Source organism: Merops nubicus, unplaced genomic scaffold (assembly GCF_000691845.1).
Source record: "Merops nubicus isolate BGI_N331 unplaced genomic scaffold, ASM69184v1 scaffold4944, whole genome shotgun sequence".
NCBI lineage: Eukaryota > Metazoa > Chordata > Aves > Coraciiformes > Meropidae > Merops > Merops nubicus.
In genome coordinates, this window is record NW_008602723.1 from 72,396 (window position 1) to 99,093 (window position 26,698).

The 26,698-nt window shown below is 38.8% G+C and overlaps 1 protein-coding gene across 1 annotated transcript in view; it reads left to right on the top strand.

The window, feature by feature from the left end:
* The window catches only part of MIPOL1 (mirror-image polydactyly 1), a gene marked incomplete at its 5' end in the record, with an annotated part of 160,471 nt that overhangs the window by 44,864 nt on the left and 88,909 nt on the right, over window positions 1-26,698 (top strand). The window contains one exon of the mRNA XM_008938458.1: window positions 17,588-17,695. Coding sequence (XP_008936706.1) covers window positions 17,588-17,695 — 108 coding nt within the window. The remainder of the gene's footprint in view (window positions 1-17,587; window positions 17,696-26,698) is intronic.

Below are 26,698 nucleotides of genomic sequence, written 5' to 3' on the forward strand. Positions count from 1 at the left end.
CTATCGGTGTTCTTGGAGAGAGTATTCCAGTACATTTGTATTGAGCCCTTTTATGCTGAAAATTACTTAGGCTACTTTATATGAAGACTTTTCTGGTGAAGATTTTTGACCTTTTCACAAATCATAAATGAACTTGGTTCCTTCAAGGCTATATAGGTTTTGAACTAGAAGCATAGATCACAAATAAAATGACACAATGTAAAGTTTGGATTTAATTGGGTAGTGGAGATATCTTCAAAGAATAGTAGCCAAATTATATTGCTAATCATGCCACTTCCGCAGCATCAGTAGTTGACTAAGAATATTGTAGGACGCAGCACTAAGAAGAATGAATAGAGCTGCTTTTTGTTGACTGTTCTGGTTGGGCTTTTTTGCCTCAGAGTCCCTAAAGTGAAATGTTGACCTGTCTTCCAGCATTGCAATGACCACCAGCCGTCCTTATGATTCAACGTGTGTGTTAAGCAGTAAAGAGAGGCGGTAAGGAAGTTTAGGTCTGGCAGTAACAGGATGTGAGGAAGAATTGTTGTAATGATGATAAGCTCATTACTCATTTTCAACAGAACGGTAGATGATTGTGACTGAAGTGTAGGACTTAATAGTTACTTCAGTGTGTTTCTAGATTTTAATTGTTTTTAGAACAACAGGTAGCAACTACCACAACAGCAATTTTCCCTCTTGCTTTGATGTGGACATTGTGAACCATTTTTTTCGTTGCAAACCAATTAATCAGTTCCTGGAAGTCCTCAAGCTTGATGAAGTTATTGTATATATTCTGGTCTGAAGTGTGCAGTGACTCCAGCAAAAAAGTGGAACAAGAAAATCTATCAATATTCTCTTTACGAAAGAAAGATTTCACGGTAGCATTAACTTATCTATGTCTCATTCACCAAGTATGCCTATATTTGTTTGTTGTATGGCTTTACTGTTTCGTGCTTCAGATGGTGAGGATTTACCCTCTTTCCCATGTTCTGTTTATTCACTGTTAATTATTTTTCAAGCTGAGTTGCTTAAGAAGGAGAAAAATTTAGCTTCCATTACCCTCTACTGCAAATGAAGGGCAGGCTTTCCTATTGTGTCTAGTCCGTATGTGATTGTAAGACGCTGTTGTCAGGGAACTCATTAATGCTTTCTGATGTTAATGTTTTCAGTAGTATTTTAAAGTATTTACTGTTGAGTATGGTGTGAGTATATGCAAAGTAAGCACAAAATAGTCTGATTTATAGTTTACTTTTGCATTGAAAATACTTTTTTAAATGGCACAATTCAAATATGTAGAAATACTTAAAGGCCCTTTAGAAGCTGCAATTGTGTAAAAAGTATCATATTTCTAGTTACAACAAAAAAAAAGCTGTGGATGAAGAACAGTATTAAATCATAGAAGTATGACAACTTCTTGGAATTCTGGAATTGTTATTAGAAATACAGATAGTTCAGTGGCATAATGTATTATTGGAGGATAATTGGCAGTAATGCTTCTGAATGTATACATTATATTGTGGCTAACATAGAATTGATAACTATCTTTTGAGAGAGAGGGTATTTTTAACATTACTTCTGGTTAGTGAATTAGCAGCTATTAGCATGTAAATCTAAATATATTAACCAAAATTCTGCTGCAGTTACTGGTCACCTTTCAGTTATGCTGAGTTGCTTATTGCTTAATTAGCTGTAACACCTTTCTCTGCTATCTGCGGAAGTATTGCCAAAGATTAAATAAAACCCAAAAAACAGAGTAAAGTTCTGAAGAATGGCTATGAGCACTGTACTGCTAGTTGCCTCATGAGGTGACTTGTCACCAACATGTAAGATTTCCTTCCAAGTCATGTTGTAGTCATGATGAGGAATTTAATATTTCAGACAGAGATTGTATTACAGATCCCAGCAGTGTTAGGAAACTTCAGATTTCACTCTTTTTGCCTGGAAGAGCTCTGCTGCATTGTGTTCAGGACAGGAGTGAACAAAAGCCCTCTGTGCATTTGCCTCCATCTTCTGTAGCTCTGAGATGAAGTATTCTTTCTCAATATGCAAGCCTTTTTTCAGCCTCATTGCTTGAGGTCCCGTTCACAATCAAAATGTTAGGACTTTAACTGCATCTCAGTCTGCAAAACTAGTCTTGAAAGTCTGTGGAAATGAAAGTACCCAAGTGCCTCCCAGAAAAAAACAGCAAAATCTTTCTTAATTCCTTGTACTAAACAATCATATCAGCCTGATTTCTACTGTAGGGCGAGCCAGCAGCTGTGTGTCCACAGGTTCACTTTATGTTGTGTGTGTTGTCTTCTGTGGTGTCCAGACATCTCTCAGCAGTAGTCATGCATTTTACCCGTTCTGCTTGTTTTGGCAGGCAGGTCCATCACTTTGCTTTTAGAAGTTGTCATAACATTCTTCTGTCTTTGTGTTTTTCTTTATTTTTTTCTGCTTAGGGTGTCCTACTTTCTACACATGAGGGGCAGAATTGTCAGAAAGCTTTGAGCTGGATAAGGACAATGTGGATAATTACATGTGTCAAAGGCAGCTGTTTTTAGGTTTAAGCATTTCTACTTTTCAGTAATATGTCTTAAAGCTTTTATATGGATGTTACATCAAAGCTGCATGGTCAATCCTCTTGAGAATTGCATATCTATTTGGGTACTAGTCATACCTACCGTTCCCTGTAAATTCTTCAGTGAAGCTAAAACTAAATATTGTTACAGAAGTAAAATCTTTGGATTCAATCACTACTTAATATTTGAAGTCTTGTTCATGTACTGAAATCATACAGACTTTTCTCAGTATTACTGAAACTAAGCAATATGATATAGTTTCTGAATGTGTGGTTCTGTTTTATTTTTTCAGAGCTTTTGTTTACTTAAACATTTCTTGTGGGGTGTCTTTTATGTATGATTTAAGTTTGTGCAAAGCTGATTAATTCCTTGTTTTTTAAAAAATGTTTTTATTCTACTTCTCAGTGCATATGAGCAAATTTGAAGAGATGGCTGAAATATGAATGTTATATATTTGCTGTTACTTAGTTATTGGTGAGAAAAAAAAAAGGATTTCACAATAACTTTTGAGGATTTATAATTAGTTACTCCATTTTCACATTCTCAGACTGTTAAAACAGTGATGATAATTTTCCTTTAAGATAGTTGATCTTCAGCATTTAAGTTGCCTAAAAAAGGCATGATGTTTCCATGTAGAAAGAGCAAATACTACTGATTCAGGTCATTTCTTTAAAAAGTGTTTCTCATCCCTGACACATCTGCAGAGCTTTATACTTTCACCTACCTAGTTAGCTGTATTAGTTTGCTATAATCTCCAGCTTAAAGTTGCTTTTATTACAAATTAAGGATGTTTTACACAACATTTTACACAGCAAAAAATAGAAGAACTGCCACTTACTTAAACAAATAATGGCTCGATTGAGACTATGGTATTTGTCAGGACAAGCAGCGTGTACTACGAGGAACATCTGCAATCCCATAATTATAATATCTGAATAAAGAGTTTCAAAAACTGTGCCATTTGTACAGCAATCCATGATGCTGTTTTCTCAAATAATGTGATGATATTTTAAAAAGGACCAGAAGTATTCCTGTCCTTTTGTGCAGTAAATGCCAACTTAGTGTTTAGGCAATGGTCTTGTTTGCATGTGGATTTTAGGGAAATCCATTGAAGATTATTTGAAAACCAGCTCATTAGAATGACAGATTGTTTACCAAATTTTGTTTTCTTGTCAACTAATATTGCTTATATTCAATTAAACAAGGTTACTCTTTCTAAGAATATCCGTCTGTCAGCAGCTCAGTGCCTTGCATATATCTGAGAATCAGATTTGTAATTGCTAGATCTAGTTGGAAGGTCAGGCTGTGAATGTTTTTCTAAAATTTCTTCTCTTCATACATCTTTCACACTTTCACTACCTTCATGCTACTATGTGTATATATTGAGTACCAACACTGTAGATTATTAACTAGGGGGGGAGCAATTGCTAGCTATCTCTGATGGTGTTCTCTGTTTGACAAGCTGTCTCTTGGCCATGGGCCATGTAATTGTAATAGAACCGACTATTCTTCTGAGGAGCCAGCAAAACACGTGGCCACAGGAAGCAATAGCTCCATATAAGTACTACCAGATGATACATGTGAATACTGCCCACATGAGTACCACCAGAGCCAGCAACACCCATGAGAGAGGCGGACAAGGCATGGGTGTTGCCACAGTAACCACCCCCACGGGCACAGGGGGCATGGCACGTAAAGCTCTGCCAGCACTGGAGGCAGGCTCAGCTGGTGGGAACTGATCCTGCTTCTGGCTCGAGAGGCAAACTCAACTGGTGGTTTTCACCCTCCCTGAAGAGGATCTAGCTATGGTTACCACTCGGCCAAAAGCAGTTGCCAGATGGAATAAGGCGACCCAGACGGAGCTCCCACACAAGCACGCAGCTGCCCAGGTCTCTGGCTGCAGGGAGTGCCTGAGCCTGTCGCTCCTACCAGAGGACAGCAGAGACAACGCCTGTGCGTGGTGTGACCAGTTGAATGATCTGCTCAGCCTGGTGGCAGAGCTGAAAGAGGAAGTGGAAAGGTTAAGATGTATCCAGGAGCTTGAGAGGGAGATAGGTTGGTGGAGCCACACCCTGAGGCAAAGGCAGCATATGGAAGCTCCACAAGAAACAGAGGACCCTGTCCCCTCTTGCTACCAGGCAGAAAGAGGGTACCTAAGAGATGGGGAGAAATGGAAACAGGTCCCTGCTCAAGAAGGCAGGCAAGTCTCCTCACAGCTTCCATCACCTTTCCAGTTGCACTTACACAGCAGGTATGGGGCACTGGTATTTGAGGGCCAGAAAAATTAGGATGTTGATGAAGGTCCATCCAGGGGGTTGCCTAGGGTGAGTCAGTCAGCCCCATGCATTAGGAAGGCTTCTGTTAAGGAAAAGGAGAGTGATTGTTGTAGACAATCCCTTCTGAGGGGAACGGAGGACCCCATAACCTGACTGAACCCATCCACAGGGAAGTCTGCTCTCTCCCTGGGCCCAGTTAGAGGTGTTACCAGGAAAGCCCCTGGTCTGGTGCAGCCCTCTGACTAGCACCTGCTACTGGTTGTGCTTCTTGGCTGTGAAAAGGTTGCAGACAGAAGTCCAAAAGTGATTGAAAAGGACAATTGGTTGAAGAACTGGGAGCTCACATAGAATACTGGGAGGAAGGAACAGGAAAACACCTGATCAACACATGTCTCAGAGGCTGGTGCCACTGGTGGAATTTTGGGTTTTTTTATCATGGGGATTTTTATCAATGGCATTGGGCCTGCTGGTGACAGATGAAGTTCAGCTGTCTCAAAGAGGGAGACAGCTGGTCACAAGCTGTGTTCCCCAGGGCTCAGTTTGGGGGCCAGTCTTGTTTAACATTTTCATCAGTGATCTGGATGAGGGGTTCGAGTGCACTGTCAGTAAGTTTGCAGATGACACCAAACTGGGCAGAAGTGTTGATCTCCTCAAAGGTAGGAAGGCTCTGCAGAGAGATTTGGACAGATTGGGCTGAGGTCAATTGTATGAGGTTTAACAAGGCCAAGTGCTGGGTCCTGCACTTCGGTCACAACAGCCCCAGACAATGCTATAGGATTGGGGAAGAGTGGCTGGAAAGCTGCCCAGTGGAAAGGGACCTGGGGGTGCTGGTGGAAAGACAGCTGAACATGAGCCAGCAGTATGCCCAGGTGGCCAAGAAGGCAAACGGCATCCTGACCTGCATTGAAACTAGCATGTCCAGCAGGAGTGGGAAAGTGATTGTGCCCCTGTTCTGGGCACTGGTGAGGCCACAGCTTGAGTACCATGTTCAGTTTTGAGTGCCACAGGATAAGAAAGACTTTGAGGTGCTGGAGCGGGCCCAGAGAAGGGCAACAAGATGGTGAAGGGGTTGAGGAACGTGACGTTTGAGAAGCGCCTGACAGAACTGGGATTGGTTAGTCTGGAGAAGAGGAGGCTGAGGGGGAGACCTTCTCACTCTCTACAGCTACCTGAAAGGAGGGTATAGTGAGATGAGTGTTGGATACTTCTCCCAAGTAATTAGCAACAGGATGAGAGGAAATAGGCTTAAGTTGCACCAGCTGAGCTTTAGATTGGTTATTAGGAAGGATTTCTTTATAGAATGAGTGGTGAGGCATTGGAACAGGCTGCCTAGGGAGATAGTGGAGCCACCATCTCTAGAGTGGTTCAAAAAATGTGTAGATGTGGCACTTGGACATGGCTTAGTGGTCATAGTAGTGTTGGGTTGACAGTTAGACTTGATGATATTAGAGGTCTTTTCCAACCTTAATGGTTCTGTGATTCTATAGTTTTGTCAAGATAGTAAAGCAAATGTTTTGTGTGTAGTAATCCCAGTTCTGACATGATCTGGTCAGTTTAAGCTTCTTAAAATCTCTGTGCTAATGTCTCATCTGATAAAACAAAGTTTTATTTACTAGCTTCGTTTGGAGTGTTGGAAAAAATTGTTAGTGTTTATCAAGAGTTTTAACAATACTGAACACTTATATGATTAAAGAAGAACTATTGAAAAGAATCACTTAATAAAGAGAATATTTGTGGGAACAAGATGAAGTAAAAATGTCGACAAAAATGATACAGTGCACTGGGATGGACCTCACCCAGGCCAAGATGAGAATTGAGCTATGTATGCATTCTTCCATGCAAAAGAAAGGAGGAGAGATGCTGCATTTGAAGGGGAGAGGGAAAGAAAGACTGAGAGACTAAAGAAAGTGGATAGACTAAAGAATCTGGCAACTGGCTTAAGGTGCTTGAGCAGGAGTATTGGGAAGGATAGTCTCCAGAGGTCCCTTCCAACCTCAACCATTCTGTGACTCTGTGATTGTCTTTCCATGTTGGAAGGAATGTTTTTAAGATCTTCAAATCTGCAGGAATAAAATGTTTGTTCTTTGAGCCCATGTGATGAAGAGGTGGCTGGCTGTAGAGGAACCTGTCCCTATCTGAAGAGGAAAAAATCAATGGTATGTTAGGTTATCTGCATTTACTAAGTCTTGTGTATGCAGTGGCCCATTATGTAATGTTCCTCGTCAGTGTCCTAATGAATTGCACAGTACTTGGCACTGGATTTTAGAATGACCCAAGCTGTCTTGGAGAATGATGTGTAGCTATGTAGGTGTTGCATTGCCTTGGAAGACAGATACTAAGACCATAAGTCAAAGAAGATGAGAGTAGTATTTTAATGTTCAGCTGCTATGACAGGTTTCTGTAGGCCTTTTCTTGAAGTACTGCTTACTACTCAACCAGGGTAGAAATTATTTCAGGTCATCAGTAGGGTATTTCAGACCTATTTCTCTTGTAAGTAGTATACTAATACATGCCCTGCTTATGCGGTAAATTTATTCCAAGACTTCATTGGTGTTGTGTATTTTTGTTCTTTAAATGTTTTCAAAGATACTGAGGTTTGTTATTATGAATTTCTTTGCAGAGGTTTCTACTCTGAAGTAGTCTCTTGAATCTGTATGCTGGAATTGCTGCCATACATTGAAAGTAAAATTGATGCTAAGACAAAGTATTATTGTACTTACAGACCTTGATTCAGTGATTTAGAATTTAGTTAATACGGATTTAATTTTTTTTTTTGTCATTGCTTTTAAAAGAGAACCTTGACTCTTGAATGATCTTTCCCTCTTATGATAAAATTTTAGTTAGTATTTTCCATTTGCTGGATTATTTGGGAGTATTGGCGATTTCCTTTGCTTTTGAATGTAAAACACTGACATGGGAACTGAAGTTCATTGTACTGTGCTATTTTCTATAGTTTCTATGCCTCTGCAGTGGGGCATGCCTGTGAGCAAGCATACAGACCTTGTATACTACTCATCATCTTAGATGCTTACTGCATACATTATTTATTAGATTTATAGGCCTGAAATTAAATTAATTAGTAATGTGACTTCCATGTAAAACGGAACTCATTTATATATGACAGGCCATTAGGAAAAAAATCCCCACTCTTAAGTTAGTTGAATGCGCTTTTGCTTAATTTCAGACACAATACCGCCTCATGAATAAATGTTTGGCTCCAGGTTGCTGGGTTTATGTTCTGATTAGAAGGGACTATTAAGATGGATCAGAGGTGAGGTAAGATTGCTCACTTACATGCAGTGGTTGGAGGAAGCTGTGAAGGTGACCCAGTTACATGGCTTCAGCAGCTCCTGCTTTGAAGTTTCCTCCTGCAGATCAGGACTCTTGTGAGCAACCTGGTTAGCAGAGCTATGGTGGTCCAGTGGCACAGCCAGCACAGGAACCCTTGCTTGAATGACCTTTGAATCACATATAGCTTGAGAACATCACCTTTTCCTCTCTCTCCTTCTTGCACACTTTTTACAATGACTGTCATCGATTAGGAAAGTCTGTGTGTGCTGAGCTCTTTGAGAAGTAGATCAAGCTTGTCTTAATCTTTGAAATGTCATCACTGAAAGGAAGTGTAAGAATATATAGAGAATGGAGGGGGGTGGGTGAGTATCACAGGGCTACTCAGTGCTCTTCAATAGCTGCACATGTAAGTATCGTTCACGTGAAAAGTCAAAACACTTAAGGCTTTATTGTTTGAGTTTTCTGAATGTCTTTCTGTGCACTTACAGCTCTTTTATTCAAAGGAAAATTAGTAGGATCTTTTTGCTGCGTTTTGGTGTTCAGAAATAGAAAGGGTAAGGAACGGTAGGAGGAATCCAAGTCCCATATACAGCATGTTATCTGCCTTAATGCTGCAGGTTCCAAATGGCTTATAGGGACAAGGAAGACAAAAATGTTTCATTTGTATTTTCAGAAATTTCTTTTTGTGGCTTCTGATAGAGCAAGACACCATTGCACTGCTCAAAAAAAAAAAAAGTGTTTACATTTAAATGTTTCTCTTACTAATAGAATATGAATTTTTAAAGATGCATATGTTTCTGAGGCCTAAGCCCTACAAAAGCACTTCTCTTTCTTGAAATCCCAGTAGTTCTAAGCTGCTGGGCATTGTATAAATAATCATTTAAACACATTTGTTGATGGTTTGCCAGAACTTTGAAGAAACGTATTTTCTTTGAGGTTAGAAAGCCTTAATTCAAAATTATAATTTAATGAAAGAATCCTTCTTGTGATTATTATGTAGAAATGAATTTATTTATCTATTTTTAAATTATTATTTTAGAGGAAAAATTATAAAATCTGTTTATATAAATATAAGTGCTTCCAAACATCTGCAGTTCAAAGTACATAATTCACAGTGACACCAAAGGTTGGTTTGTGTTTTGACTGGATGACTTTGGTATTATTTTTGTCTGCAAAGGAAAGAATTGTGCAGCATCCAAGTGGCGCAAGATGTTTGCTGCTCCAGAAATCCTGATGAATTTGGGACAAGGGGCAAACTGTTAAAAAAAAAAATATATTGAGGGGTGAGGGAATGAAGGGCTGTTGAACTGAGAACACTTGCATTCTATTCAGCACCTCTGAGCTGGGAGCTACTTGCAAGTGCAGATCATTATGAACAGAGTAAGAAAAGGTGAACATAATAAACTAAAAGAAGAATTAGTTGAATTGTTGTTCTTTGCTTTACATGAATGTTTATTGTATTTATATTTCCACAGGGGCTGACTTAAAAAATATAACAGGTGGAAAATTAGCATGTTTCTTCATCTTTTTCATGTTTGGCATTTATAATAATTATTTGTACTTCATTTGTTTGTTGCAGTGAATATGTGTTAACTAATTTCAAAATGTATCTGCCATTTATCACTTCCGAAAGGATTATTCAGTGTAGCAGTAGGATTTTGGTATCCCATAAGCTCATCTTGTAATGGTATTTGTGCATATTCCATCAAGATACAGTGGATCATTTACTTTGCTGGCCAGCATTTTGTTTCAATTGCATAAAGGGAAAAATACCTCTCGAAAAAGAGTTCCTATGCCATTCAGATTAACTCTTACTTTCCCATAATTTGGAGGGCATAAACCATTTTCTCAAGTTATTCAGTAGGAACTAGGTTATTTTTATTTCTCACTGCTTCGGTAATTGAGATCCCAGTTCAGCAAGGTCTTCAGGCATAGAAGTCCACAGAATGGGGTAAGAGTACTCACTGTTTAAAGTGAAGGCCTCACCTGGAGTATTGTGTCCATTTCTGGGCTCCCCATTTCAAGAGGAGCAGAGATCTACTCGAGAGAGAGTCCAGTGGGAGGGAGGGCTACAGGGATGACTGGGGGCCTGGAACACCTGCCTTATGAGGAGAGGCTGAGAGACCTGGGGCTTCTTAGTCTGGAGAGGAGAAGACTTAGGGGGGACCTAATCAATGGGTATAAATATATGAGGGATGGGTGTCAGGAAGGAAGGGGCAACCTCTTCTCACTTATGCCCTGCCATAGGATGAGGGGCAACGGACACAAGCTGGAGCACAGGAAGTTCCACCTCAATGTGAGGAAGAACTTCTTTACTGTAAGGGTTACAGAGCATCGGAACGGCTCCCCAAGGAGGTTGTGGAGTCTCCTTCCTTCTAGACTTTTAAGACCCATCTGGATGTATTCCTGTGTGACCTGCCCTAGACTAGATGGTCCTGCTCTGGCAGGGGGGTTGGACTCAGTGATTCTGGAGGTCCCTTCCAACTCCTGACATTCTGTGATTCAGTGATATACAATCAAGTAATTATGCACCAGCTGACCCATGGTCAGTGACTAAGCACTCAATGCTCAGTTTTTGTCTGATTTGAGTAAAAATGTTTTACCTTAAATTTAATGACAGAATTAAGCTATTTGTGGGAGGCTGTGGTTATATACAAAGTCTAGTATTAAACTATGGAGACCATGTAAGACTGACGGGGTGGGATCAGATCAGACCAAAGATACACCTGCCTCATCACCTTGACCCTGCTCAGCCAATAGTCCGGGCTTCCGGAAGAGGGCGAGACCAGGGCAAGCACATTGTAGTACCGCCATTTACGCGTGGTCCCTTTTTTCAGTGATCTCAGCAGTGGAGTCTTGTGTGTTTATGCCAGTGCTGATTCTTAAGCTTGTCAGCACTGAGGGTTTTGACAAGAACTCTAGATGAACAGATGTATTTTCATAAAGTACTGTCTTTTGTGTGTACTAATTGCATGAGACAAATGTAAAACAGAATTCAAGAAAGAACTTTGTGAAGAATTTGGACTCATCTTAGCCCTGGTACATTTGTTTCATTAGACTTTGACCATCACATCGGTCAATTAACAGAGACAAATTCCCTTTTTTTCCTAGCATATAAATGGCATGTTTTGGCTCTGTTTTTTTTTCCTTAGTGTATTGCCAGAAGTTCAGGAGGGGTTAGTTCAGATTCCTTTTAATGAAAGGTGACAGAAAACATTGTATGCTATATAGTAATATTAAAAGCAAATATAGATGTAACAGGATTAAATAGACACCAAGACTGCACACAATCACACCAAGATTTGTAGTGAGAAAGTGTGATGGGTTTGTGGGTTTGTGTTATATTCAGCTGTGGCTGTTGGTTCCTCAGCCCAGGGGCATCACAGTGCCCTTTCTTTGGGTCAAATCTGCCCTGAAGTACAAAATGAGTAATGCACCTGATACTACTATCTAGTTCAGCGAGATGGGAGTTGGGGGGCCTGGTGTAGCAAGTCATTTATGTGTCTTTGAAAGCATGTGAACACTCTGATCGACCTGAGCAGTGCAGAGTTAAATATCCTTCTGCATGAGGCCTCTGGGGATGGGTCTGTTCTTCATATGAGCAGACGGCACAGGGAGTAAATGGTGGGGGCAAGGGGCTGCTCTGCTTGATGTTAGTGCTTTGCTGTATTCCATCTCTGTCCCTACTACTGTTATTTCTCCAGTGGCTTGCAGATTTTTCTTACTCTTGTGTAATGTCTGTAACTTTTACTTTCAGAACACCTCACTGAAGGATCATGTTAAGTAATGATCAAAAATAACTCAGCCTGTGTAGACACAGCAGGCACCATAAAACTGTTCACATGTTACTGGTGCAAGCTGAAGAATATGCTGAACAGCTGATGACATGTTAAAGATGATTTGTTTATACAAGTTCTAAAGTTATGTTTGATATGTTAATGCAGCCTCATTTTCTAGTAAGGCCAAACACTATTAAGAGGTTATCTGCATTGATTTTCCTACCTTCTGAAATACTCAATTCACTGTAAACCAGCTTTACTCCTTCTGTGTACCTGGGACTAGGACCATCTTTTTATTGTCTCGTTCTGGTTGAGCCTCAAGGACTTTACTCAGTGATATTCTCCTGGTCCACTTCTTGACCTCTCTCTCCATGAGTGTTCCCTTTAGCAGGTGCTTCTATTTGCAGTTTAACTGGATTTTCCCTGTGATGTTCTCAACCCTCCCACATGGGTAGTCACTGAAAGGAGTCACCACCTGCTGTGGGTTGAACCGGTGCCTCTCAAACATCCTCATTCTGCTGAATCTTGTTAGCTGATGCTCAAAAAAAAAAAATGCTCACCTGTAGCCTAATTGTTTCAATTAAAGGATGAAAGGGAAGAACAGGTGTACTTTGTAGAATCATACAATGGTTTGAATGGACCTTTCAAGATCATCTGATTCTAACCGCCCTGCTAAGGGCAAGGCACCTCCTACTAGACAAGGCTGTGCAGAGCCACATCCAGCCTGATCTTGAACACATCCAGTGATAGAGCATTCACAACTTCCTTGGGCAGCCAGTTCTTGTGTCTCACACCCTGATAGTAAAGAATTTCTTCCTCATTTCTAATCTAAATCTACCCTCTTCTAGTTTGAATGCATTGCCCTTCATCCTATCACTACAAGCCCTTGTAAAAAAATCCCTCTCCAGCTTCTAATAGGTCCCTTCAGATACTGAAAAGCATCAATATGGTCTGTCCAGAGCCATCTCTTCTCCAGGTTGAACAAGCCAAACTCTCTCAGCCTGTCTTCACAGCAGAGGTGCTCCAGCCCTCTGATCATCTCCATGGTCCTCCTCTGGACTCACTCCAACAGGTCTGTGTCCTTCCTGTACTGCAAACTCCAGAGCTGGACACAGTACTCCAGGTGGGGGTCTAATGAGAACAGAGGAGGAGAATCACCTTCTTCACCTGCTGGCCACACTTCTTTTGATGCAGCCAGGATAGGGTTGACTTTCTGGGCTGCACTTGCACATTGTTGACTCATGTCATCCAGCATCCCCAAGTCTTTCTCCTTAGGGCTGCTCTCAATCCATGCTCTGGCCTGCCTGTGGTTATGCTTGGGATTGCCCTGACTGAGGTGCAGGACCTTGCACTTGGCCTTGATGAACTCCATGAGGTTGGCATGGGCCCACCTCTCAAGCTTGTCAAGGTCCCTCTGGATGGCCTCCCTTTCCTCCAGAGTGTCAACCACACCTCACAGCTTGCTCTTGTCTGCATACTTGCTGAGGGTGTACTTGATCCCATTGGCCATGTCACCAACAATGTTGAACAGTACTGGCCCCAGTACTGACACCTGAGGAATAGCATTTGTCACTGGTCTCCACTTGGACATCAAGCTGCTGACTGCAACTCTTTGAGTGCAACCATCCAGCCAATTCCTTATCGACCAAATTGTCCATCCATTAAATCTGTGTCTTTCCAATTTAGAGACCAGGATGTCATCTGGGACAGTGTTGAACACTTTGCACAAGGCCAGGTAGACGACCTCAGTTGCTGTCTATCCTTTCTTTCCTGTCTGAATATTTTCTCATCCTTTTGGTATTTTACCTGCTTTGTTATTAATTTTGTGTCTTAGCTGCTTGTGATGTATCCTGTGCTAGGTACAGGGCTCCATGTTTGGAAAGACTGAATGCTTTTAGAAGAGCACATCTGGGTTGCACTGTGGAAATACGGTTAAAGAGAAGATTGAGTGCCTGCTACTAAGAGTTGATGATGTTGTAGTGAAAACTGTACAGCTGGACACTGATGGTTGCTCAAAGAATACTTGGGGTAGACTTAAAGAGGTTCACTGACTGACAAGTATATTGTCACCTGAATGATGCTAACTAAAGTAGTAGACTTTTTGAAGGAAATCTGTTCAGAGAAGGGAACATACAGAAGGATTTGAAGTAAGAGAGGGAACCTTTTTCTGCTTGGGTTTTGTGTTTGGAGTTTTTTTTCTGTATTTTCAGTACTGCCTCTCTAGCTACAGAATGCACATAGTAGACCATGTAATTAAGGTAATTCTTGGTGGGTTCTTTGTGTGAAAAGTTTTAAAATCACATTACCATTTTTGAGGCTTTAACATCTTTTACTTGGCAAAGTCTTTAGCATTCTGATAAAGACATATTCTCTCTGATATCCAGCTACACTGCTCCCATATTCCTTTATGTACTCAACATACCTGAGGTAAAGAAGTAGTTTTCTCAATTAGCAGCCCATCTTCATAAAGTCATACATTCATGGGAACTTCCATTTAAGTGCACAATTACATCTCAAATCAGATGTTTAAGAAATCTGTGTTGCACAAAATATTTTGTCTCTGACTGCAGGAGGATTCTGTTTGAAGATTTCCCAAACTTATGAATTTTCCTAAGTTTGGGGTAACAGGATTTAGACATTCCTATTTATAATACTTAAAATGAAACACTTCCTTTAGCTTTCTGCTTTCTTAAAAGGATATATCCAACATTTCCTTTTTGCCAGTACTGAACTGGATGATGTTTTCTCTTCACTGTGCTCAAAAAAGTATTTTTATATATGTTTTTAGAAGGAAATCCAGGTTCTTACTTGGGACTGTTGGCATTTTAGGGCCTTGGAGTGAACCAATAAAAACACATGTTCTTTTAAAGAATGTCTATTTTTACTGGACCTTGCTAACAACCAATGACACCGAATTAAAAAAATGTTGGCTCAAATGAATAGAAGGACTGCATTGTTTGAAATTAGACTTCTTTTTAGCAAGATTACACAGAAAATTAATACACTTCTTTTCTTGTGAAAAAGGGTGCTTGCTTTTAGAATGCTGTTTTGGTGTTTTAAAAAAGATCAGGTATCGAAGTGTTGTAGAGTGTAAAATTCTAGTAAGACATACAATGTTGCCATTTAAGAGTATTATTATTATTATACTTTTAGGAATAGGATACTTAAGGTTTTACTTCTTAGACAGCTTGAAATAGATGCATTTGATAATTCATGAGATCTTCTGTTTATTATTGTTTCCAAAATAATGACACTTAATGTGCAATAATAAATTAGATCACCATTTCTTTCAGTGATACACTCAAAACGGATTCAAGCAGTGACTGAATCAAGATTGAGTGTGCTAGGAGTTTTTTTTCAGATATCGGTGTTCTTAGTGGAAATGAAATTAAAGAATAATTACAAAATGTTACCAAGATTGATGTAAATGTAATCACGTGATGGTTGACTTGATAGGGAGGTCCATCCATTTTATGTTAGTTGTGTTTCATTTTTATTGCACGTGCTCTGTATGCTGCATGATACTGGAGTCCCACTGCTGCTGTTTATTTCACTGTCCTGTCTCCACAGGAGTGGAGTGGAGGGCAGAATAAGATTGCACCCGTACACTTTGTTGTGCCATCTGATTTTTTTCCATATGGTCCTGTAGCTAGGTTCTTCTTTTAGGATATTTCCACTTCTCTTTCAGAATCAAGAGAAAGCATGAATTTAAATTCATGTTTTAAAGGTAGATTGACATTTTTGCCTTTTTAATAACATTTACTGTGAGAAACCTGTGCTGTTGTCAAAATGAGGATTCTAAAGCACTGTTTCGAAGAAGAGTGTTGACAGAGCAGAAAAGTGAGAAGGCTGCTGATTTTACGTGATGTACAGCATAAAGTGCCATAATAATGCCTGAAGCAGTAATTGATTTTATTTTTTTTAAATGGTATTTAGATCATGTAAGCTAGAGAAAAAAAACTTTGTCATCTGAGTTTAGTTCTTCAATAGTTTTATTACCACCTTCATATCTGCGGACACATGATTTTCATGCTGGATATGGAAAAAGAATTGCAGATGTGATTTTATGATTTTTGTGTGTGAGATAAGCATAGACATTAAATGTCCCAAGTCTGTAAAAATACTTGCAATCAAATGTACCTTAATATTTTTTTTCTGTATTTCCCTATTTTTTGGGAAAGTGTCTTTTTCTCTTTTCCTTGCAATAAAAATGAAACTACATTAAGGAACTTAACAACAGACACTGAGAGAATGCACTAAGCCAGAGAGATTTGCTGCCTTTAAAATAGGTAATCCTTTTAGAAATGAGACCAGATTTCTAAGAGAAGTAATGAAATACAACAGATGAATTGAATTTATTTGGTTTTATATACTGTGATGGATACCTGATGTGCAGTACCTTGTTAAGGACTTATTTTGTCTTTAAGAAGTATGTGTATTGGTATGTTTTTAAAATTTGTCTTGAGATCCTTGAGTACTCCTTAGACTACTTAGAGTACACCTTAGTTATAATTTTTGCAATCCTACAGCTCTCTCTTTCATAGGTTTCCTTTTCTTCAGAGTTGACATGAGCCGTGCTTAATTGTCCTGTGTACTGAACTGCTGGAGAACGGGTTGTATGCACAAGAGGCTGATATTTCCAGGTCTTTCATTCGAGACAGCAATGCCTACATGGGCGTTGTCTCATTATTCTAATTTCTTTCTTACTGGTGTTTTCAGAAAGTATTTATTAAAATAAATTAATTAAATAAATCAGTTAATTGTCTTTTGTTCCAAGAGAGTCTATCAGCTTTGGGTTTTGGTGGTGATATCCAAACTACTTGCTTGTAATACAGTGCTTAAAAATGGTCCTGCTAATATTATGTTTTTCCCTAGTTCTAACAGCTGTTCCCCTATGTCTTCCTGGTACATCATCTGTTTCGGTTGGCTTTTTTTTTAATAAGACAATGAACTGTCTGCCGACAAATAATTAGTCTTTCAAACTCAAGGTAACTGGGCAAGACCTCTTACTGTTACCATAAAAAACAGATAAATACAATTTAACTCAGAATTTGCAGATTTTTAATCTTTAAAATAGATGTTTGACTGACAACAATAAGTGTACTTGTATATGCACACAATAGCAAATAATGACTTTTTCGTTCTTTGTCATTAAGTTAAATATTTAAACAAAACTATCTTAAAACTTCTTTTCTTTCAAGATGTGATGTGTATTTTGGAATTACAGTTGCATCTTAGCATGAAAAATAGAACTATAAGAATTACATGTATATTTTCTAATAAAAGGCTGGGTCCTGGTTTTGGGAGGAGCTATTCACTTACTTTTCTACAAGCATGTATTGCTTCCATTATATCCACTTAGTTAATACATAAAAGCCAAAATCTGTCCTTTTATTGGTATAACTAAAAGCAGAAATTCAACCTGACATTTTAAAGCCTTTTTAAAACATTATGCAAAATGTCTTTATGTGATACTAAGCTTAGCTTTTTTTGGTATACAATTGGACCAGGAGGAAAATGAATAATGATGCACATGTGAAAAACCTAACTGTACTCCTGGTCTGGGATGGTAACTTGCTTTTGTCTTTTGCTTTTGCTGCTGCAGAAATGGTGATGGGGTTATTTACGTTAATTCATTTGGTTTGTTGAAAAAAAATGTGCCCACACTCCTCTACTTAATGGGATTCTTTCCTCGTTGCAGTGCAAACGGCTGGAGCAGGAGCTTCATCATCTGAAAGAGCAGAACCAGACTTCAGCAAACAACACGAGACATCTGACTGCTGAAAACAATCAAGAACGTGCTCTGAAGGTAAATCTCCATTTCTTCTTGCAGGCAAATTAAGGTTGTAAGCCCCTGGTGCCAGCTTTCTGGGCTGCATATATCAGTTGTGTACATTTCGGCAGAAGTGAGCTATGGTGTTTGCCAACAACCTCTTCTTTAAACACAGATACAGCACCCTTCTGTTATGGTTTTATTTTATTTTATATCTGAAAACAACAAGAAAAAAATAACGTATCTCTGAAATTATTGAGCTGGTAATTAACGCTAAATTCTTGGGGTCTGTCTTACAGTGTTACATTTTCTAATGTGAAGAAAACTGCAACCATTTGCCTCATGGTACCTTTGCAAAACTAATATTTTAAAGCATGGCTGTTTGATCTGCTCCCAGCAGTGTGTGCTATATTAATAACATTGTTGACCTATACTACTAGTGACCACATAGTTGATACTACTATTTGCAAAAGGGTAGGTAGTTGGAATTGGAAGGAGGAATAATAAGTCTTGTCAATAAGAATAAAAATGAGAGAGGAGCGCCAGAGGGTCAGAAAAAGGACAGTGTAAAGTGACAGGTTATTGCTGCTTTGAGAAAGGGAAATTGTAACGTCAGTGGAATTGATAGCTACATAAGCAGCCATCTCGCTGCTAGCCAGAATAAGAGGCTATGCCAGGTAAGACATGCAAGCATCGTGTGCACCTATTCAACACCTATATTCTTAAAAAGCTCTTTTACAGCTTGTGGAGAGGAAATATAAATGCAGAAGTTACTGTGTTGTTTTTAAAACTGTGTTTGATTTAGGCCGTAAGATCTATATATTTATCATTTATAGACAGATTTTCCTCTGCTTCCTTTTTCTATTTTTTTTTTTAATATTTGAGAAGCATTATTTATGCAACAGCTTGACCAATGCAAAGTATAGGAAAAAAGGTAAATTCTTGTGTAGTTTGACATTTCTCTGTAAAACAAAAAGTATAATGAATAAATGGAGAGAGGTTGTGCCAACAAAAATTCTGTATGTTACATATGTTTATAATTGCCATCAAAATCTATGGTGAATATTACAAAATCAGGTGTGCAATACTGAAAGCAATCCATCCTCAGATGACTAGAAATAGACATTGTACGGATTCAGGGCTGTTTCTGACCACAGGAATAGTATTGTTTTGTATCTAATATCATGAAAAGTTAGTGCTTGCTGAGCATGTTACTTATTGAACATAGTATTGTTTTTCATTAATTGCATGCTGACTTGTTTTCTGTGTCATTGAAAATGTTATCCATATAGTCTTTCTGTTAGACAACAGAATTGTTTTGTTGAAACTACACTTTTTACAATTAATATTGCCTGACATAATGCTTACAGAATAATTATATTTTCAGAGCAAGAAGTGACTTAATAGTTCAGAGTGTTACTAGGATTTCATTCTAAGCCTGATATTGCTCTCCCAGCACCTAATCTTTAAAGAATTAAATTTCTGGTTGTCATGAGCATTTTTTTTGATTTTTCAAAGTTAGGTGTTAATTTGTCATAGTCTTTTAGGCATGAGAGTCTTGGGTGGAAAAAAGGAATGCTTTCCAGTTTTTGGTAAAGTTGAACTTTTTAAAATATTATACCTCTGTAAAGTTTGTCTCAGTTCATATTACTGTTGTCTACAGTGAGGACAGGTCCCTCAGAGTACTTTTTAAAAGGATGATGGGTCAGGTTGAATTCTTGACCTCGAAAACTTTAAAATGCCTATGTGAAACACTGGCAGTCGTTGTTAACTTCGCTAGATGAAAGTCGTGCCAGTGAGTCCTTTAGAAGTGGATTTGACTGGTGCCCTGGGCCTGGCTGCAGCTTGGTGGAGTGCTTCTGCTGCCCTCAGCAGCAGAGCTCCCTGCCAGACAACTAACCAGCCACAGCCCCTGACAGGTAACCCACAGTGGGGTCTTGGCACACACCTCCCCTGTCAAACCCTCTTGTTCCTAGCCACCCCCTCCTGCCTCCTGTATGCACTCAGTAGCTATTGTAAGTGCTACACTCAGAGTGCATGTACAAACCCAAGAATCCCCTCCTTTCTCCACTGCACATCACCCTTTGGTCAACTGAGCATTTTCAGATAAATAGGACAGGCCATTTGTCTCTGTGGTGTAGGGTTAAATGACAACACAACTATTTCTTTTTTCGCCATGATCCAAAGAACTACATTTACTTGAACCGCCTCGATGTGCAAACTGGAAACGGCACTATGTGCTATCAACTCAGATCTGCAGAAGGAGATCAGGTGTTCCTTCTTTGCCTATCCAGAACAGTTTCTCTTAAGAAAGATTTTTTTTTTTTTTCTAAGAAATCTTTCTTTTTCCCTACTCTCTTAAACTTAACGTTACCTGAATCAGCTTGATAAAAGACACATTCTGGTGATAGGTGGCAGATGAGGAACTTGATCTGCTTTAGATTTTCTTCGGAGAGTAACAGAAGTGTAAACATCAGACGTGGTGCAAGGATACTTGCAATCTCAACTGGATAAAAATACAGTATTTGGGATCAGCTAGATTAAGGATGATGTAAAAACTTCTGATAAATGATTAGATCATCTGTTACCACTATGGAGTCCTGAAATACACTTAACAACAAAACCCAACAGGTATTGTGAGTTGCTCAGAAGGAAAAAAAGTCCAAGACCAATCCACAAGAACCCTATTTCATTCCACTGATTATATGATCTAATAGGTAAAACACGCTGCAAATATTAAGCTTTATTTTTAGTCATATTATCTCACAGGGCTACTGCCATCTTTCTTGGAGGCAGTAGCACCCTGTAGACACCTGAGTGAGGCAAAGCAGCAGAGAGACAGATGGTAACTGTAAGAAAGGTGTGGTGGCAGTAAATTGGCCAGATCCGGGATCTGGAAATCACAAAGATGATGTAATCACTCTTGCATGCATTTTTTTATTTTACACTTTTAGATCCCATGTCACACCCGAGGATGGTGTGGCAAATAAAACATGATGCACAAGTCATGTGTATAGACCTATACTGTGCAATTTCATCTTACTGTGCAGTATAACATGTGCATCTTTGGTAAGATAGTTGTTCTTAACTAATCTCTGTCATGCATATTGGTAGTACATGATTTAAAATTTCCATATTTAATGCATTTATTGCCTAGAACATTCCTTAGAGTGATGTGGGCCATTCAGTCCCACAGTGCCAAACTGATACTCCTAATTTTTATAGTATTCTTATTGATCATAGGGGTTTATATTAATTGAACGAAAGGGCCAATTTCAAATCTTCCCTCCAGGCAATGCCCACAACTGCACAGAGGTCATTCAGAGAAGTATGTGGGCTCCTATTTCCATAGTTAAAGTAAAATAATCCTATTCTTTGTGAAACCATTTTTAAAAATCTCTTATAATATTTCAGATTGAATTATAGCTAAATCTTTTAGGGATAATTGCTTCCTAAGGGCCTATACATTTGCGCTCTTAGTACATTTTCATAAAATAAGATCTGCACAGTGCTTTGCAGTTCTAATGTGTCAGGGTCTATATATAAGATTATTCATTTGTGCTTGGTATTCATAATTAACATTTGGTCTCTACTGATTCTGGTAAATGTATTCCCACAATACACTGAAATAGGCGATTCAATTAAACATAGAAAAGTTGAAGAATTGCACTTTTTTTTCATTAGTATTCAAATATTGTTGTGAATCATTTTATTTTTAGCTTTGTAGAGTGTAGTTTTGAAATGCGGAGTTTTGAGTAATACATTTTCCTAAAGAAAAACAAAGATTTTGCCAATGTGAATGTCCTTTTTCCTCTGTTGAAGAAGAACAGAAAATAAGACTTGTGAAACAAATAACTTAATCTGAAAATTAATGGAAAATATTTAACTGGATTTGAATGAAACATAGGGAGATGTGACTTTTTGTTTGTTTGTTTGTTTTATTTTTAACTTTTATTTAGGTGGTACATTCTTCTTAAGGCAGATATTAATCTGCTTTGAAAACCAGAGAGACGCACTCATTTTACTTCCAAACCAGACTCTGAAAATGAAGAGGAGAGCTGTTTCATGATGATACAAAAATCAGATGCCCTTTAGCGACTAAATGAGTTTACTCTATTGAAGTATGTTATTACAACTAGCAATGGATATTAACCTCCTTCAGAGCTCCTCAGATACGGATCTTTGGTTATGATTGACTCGTTATGTTTTTCTGACTAAGCAATCTTTCCATTTGTGATTTTCTGTAGAATTCATCCTACATGCTTCTATAGGTTTATTCAGAATATCATTAGAGTCAGAGACAAGCAAGTGACCAGACAGAGCTGTCATTTGTCTATAGTAGTGTCATAAAGCAATTGTAGCTGGTGTCATCTGCCTTCTGCTGACATATAAGAATTGTGTCAGTGGCAGGAAATCCACCATGCATAGCAGTTTGGTAGTTGTTCCAGTGATGATGCCTGTGAAAAAGTCACTCTAGGAGACTTAAATTAAGTACTCCCTGATGCCTGTCATAAATTGTATTAAGCTCTGTTTTGAGTCTCAGAATTTCCCAGATTCTTAAAGTAGAAGCCATTTTTCTACATCTGCTTGACAATGACAGCTGCGAATGTCATCCACGAAGAATGCAATTCCAGGAGAATCTGATGTCATAAAAGCTTTAATAAAAATTAACAAAAACTTTAATATGAAGTTTAAAATGTATGCTACTGTTGCAAAGCATGGAGTATTCCTGCTCTTACGGACTACAGAATAAAGGCTTCTTTCAGGAGACAGTGACTGTGGCCTTCATCTGCAAAATCTAAGTAACTCTAACAATGTTTTTATGTTTAGAGCTTCAGAGCTGAAGTTTTAGAAAGTTTAGAAGTCATTTTAATGACTTTAGATCTGTTTATGGCTATAAAGGCACTGATTTGTTTCTGACAGACACAGGCTTTTGAAATGCTCAGTAATCCAGGGAAACTTGCCAGTGGTGGGAAACTGAGAGATTCTGATCTCATCTCTTCAAATTCCAGTTCAGCATACAATTTTTATGTTTCATTATAGCTATTAATTGCATCCTACAAAACTTCTAGAGAAAAGCCTTTCAATACTTTGATAATTATTTTACATGAGGCAACAGAGATCAGGTTGTTTTATTAGAAACCTAGAACATAAGCATTGAAAGTGGCAAGGGCTCAGCCACATCCAGAACACCACTCTGCCAACTTCAGCCATTTCAACTGTTGCACTGTTGCTAGCTGCAGTGCTGTGTGAGTGGTAGAGAGCAGCTGCTGATTACCAATATTTTATATCAAACAGATGAATGGCTATTTTATACACTGGTTAAGTGGGTGTTACACCCTTCCCCAGTTTCTGGCTACAGAGTAACCAGACATTACTCTGAAAAAGAGTTTAGAACTTGCTGTTGATCTTGTTGGCATGGTGTTATTGTTTGGTAAAAGGTGCTTTATAAATATTGTGCTTACTTCGGAGTGTTTGGGTTTTTTTTAGTGAAGCAATGTAGCAACATTCATATGTTGGTCAATCCACTCATTTCTCTCACATTTTGTTATGAATTCCTGTGGCCGGTATGCACTGTTCCCTCTCTGTCTAATAGAATATCAACCTGTGAAAGCTCAGCTTGAGAGCTCACTCTGTGAAGTTCACCGTAAAGCAGTCATGCTTTTCATTTTGGATGTCATGAGCTGCTACCTATAAAAGGGACTGCTCTCACATTTGTAATTGCTAAGTTATAGGTATGTTTGATGACTGGGATACCAGCTTCATATTGAAAGTGGAAGGGAAGAAGTAGAATGCAGATCTGCTGCTCAGTGTGAGGAGTTACACTGTGCTCTTGCATTTACTTATAATCTGTATCTTATTTCCCCGAAACTACAGCAGTATTTCAGGAGCAATGGGAATAGTTAAGCTTTTTGGAGGTTATCTCCAGCAAATAATATGTTGTTATAACTAATCCCGAAAGGTTTCTCATGTTACTCTTCTAATAATTTGCGGAAGGATAAAATACTGGAGGATTTATCAAAGTAAGCTGCAGTCTCTAACTTTGTGTAAGAGCCATTTCAGTAGTTCAGTCTCTCCTCCTAAGAAGAGTGCTGCTCCTCTTCTGCTTTTGGAAGAGTTGTCCTGTTCAGGTTGTAGAAAACCATGATATGTTCATTTCACTCTCCTATAGCTACTCTAAAGCAGTATGTGCCTTCATTTAAATACCTGGGCAATGTGAGAGACAAATTTGCTCCCCTGTCAATAAAACTTGATATAAAGCACATGAGATCACTATTCATTTTTAGACTGGAAGTTTGATGAAGAGTGGAGGTGGAAATAAAAGACCTAGCAAAATTTGGAACATGCTGCTGACAATCTGGATGTGGGTAAAAATGCATAAATGTTTTCCTTCAGTTGCTGCTTCCTAGAAGCTTTATCAGACAGAGTAGATACAGTTGCAATTTTAATTGTGTTGAACAGACCCTTTACTTGTGCCGCACCCAAAAACACTTCATCACAAGGTCTTAAAAGGTGTCACTAAGGTTATACCCAAGTCTGTTCAGCTCTTATCCATGCTAGAAATGTGATTAGTCACTTTAAGGTTAGTGTTTTTAAATAGTACTGTACACCTCAGAGGATATCAGTGTAAGCTGGTGCATCATGCCATAAATGAACACCAAAATGAGGCTGCATACAACTCCTGCAAAAATAATTCTATCCATATTCCACTTCAGTATTAATTTTCTGGATTCTTTTTTTCTTAAGTTGCAGTGTCTCCAAAAGCTATTGCTACAGACTTCTGACAACTCGCCCAATTATCTGTATATGCGCAGGTGGAGGAAATAACTCGTGTAATCCTACAGTGATGAAGATTCCCCTCAATCCTAGTGGAAAAAAAATGTGAGCACTGTTTGAATGATGTTTAAAGCAGTCATCTGGGGTTTCCTTGGACCCAACTGTTTCTTTGAGCCAGATTCATAACCTGGTATTCTGGTCATTTCAGGTCTGGAGATCCTCGACCAGGGATTTCTTCTTCATCTGCTGTCATATATTTAGGATTGTAACATTTTGCTTATGTGTATCCCCTACAGGCAGGAAGTGACTGATTTAGCCTGATGGTATTTGACTGAAAATTTGGCTCTAAATTTGAGAATTTAAACTGATTTGTTGATGGTATTTGACCATTAGTCAAAAAGTTAAATTCAGAAATTTCAGCTAGTAGTATCGCTTTCAGGAGCCAGTCTTGTTAAATGTTTTTTGCAGCCATCCAGACTGGTAGGCTTTATTTAGTTATGCAGTTGTTGACAATGTTTTCTCACAAGTGGCAACTACAGTTGTAGTGATGGTCTCCTCCCAGCTGGTAATTTATGTTTCAGCACTGGTAGACCTTTATATTCATTGACCAAAAATATCTTAATCTCTATAGGGAGCTGAAAGTTAAAATAGTTGCTTACATGTGCCATAAGCAAATAACAGTGTTTTCCCCTGATGGGGAACATGGGAAATAAATTATGAGATGAGACATTTGTCCTTCACTGAGCAACAAGTTGTCCAGAGTCCTTTTAGAAACGCAGGCTTCCAGAGTCTAATAAATCAGATTTGCATGAAACAATTACCTGGGAGTAAAAATCATGTTTGGTAACGTTAGTACTTGCATGATTTTCAGTAGTCAGGTTGTGAAGCTATTAAAAGTCTGGGTAGATAGGCAGCAGGGCCATTTGTGCTGACTAAGGCATCACCGTGGGCCAAAATTTTGATCTCGTTCAAGATTTGTGTTGTTTTCATATTGAAGGAAACAAATAGACATACCCAGGTTCTTGCCTTTGCTTCCTTGGTTGCACTGGCCATGCAACCTTCCTGTGTCTGTAAGGCTGTCCTTTCACTGACAGCAGGGTGTGGCGTAGCAGCCTGTGTGTATGTACAGTGTTCTCTCCACAGTAGCTACCCAGGATTTCTGGGACTCTGTTCAAATGAAAGACCAAGCAGTGCTATTTCTTACTTACGGTGACCTCAAATCTTTCAGAATTGTTTCAAAGCAAAGTAATATATAGACGAGACAGTGAACATTTATTGGTGGAACAACATTTGTCCTGAAAACAATCCTGAGAAGAGTTGTATCTGCCTAATGAGTTATGCTTCTTTAGAGCACTCTTTGTCATAAGGAATTTTAGCATGTTTCATATTGCCTTTAAACAGCTGCACAGGAGTACCACTGAATTTGTCTACATAAACTGAACAAACAGCATCTTGGCTAAAAGAATTTATTCACCTTGCCCAGGAAGTGAGTGTAAAGCGTCCTTCTCTCCTGTTAACAGATGCTGAACATCTCTTAATCCAAGCAGATATGTTTATTGAACTTTGATTCAGTTCTAAGCATTAAGGAATTCTTTACTCATTCACACTTTGTGTTTGATGTCAGTTTTCGTCTGCTTTCCTCCTTGGAGGTCTGTTACTTCTTATTTGACAGCCTTCAAATCTCTCTTGGTGCCAGATTACTCTTGACAATATTAAACATCAACGAACTGTTTATATATATTCAAAATGTACCTTTGTCTGTTTTGGTTTGGTTTGGTTTTTTAATTTCGTTTTTGTAGGTGGAAATTTTTTTCCTGTGAGGTCAGTCGGTGTTAATACTACCAATTAGCAGAAGTATTTCTAATGAATGCAGCAGGTTCTTGGAATGCAATGTTTTGGTTTCAGGTTGTTCTAAATCTGGATTATCATTCTCACATTCATCTAAGCTGCTTCCACGTCTTCAGCTTTGGTATGCAAAGAATCATCTCTTTCATGGTAATAGGCTTCTGAGTCTGTGAACTTCCTGTTGACAAGGCCCTCTCATCTGTGTTTTTCATTTAACCATTCTGTAACTGTGCATCTGCACCTATATATTCACTTGGCGTTTTATGAATACTTTGCACTTTCATGCACTTCTTTCTCCTTCTAACAGGACAGATTCCACTTTGTGTGGCTGATTCTTGTGATAGCAATCTGGGTGACTTCCTAGAATTTCTTTCCTTGCTCAGATGCTGCCACTTGTCCTTTCAGTTTCAAGGACAC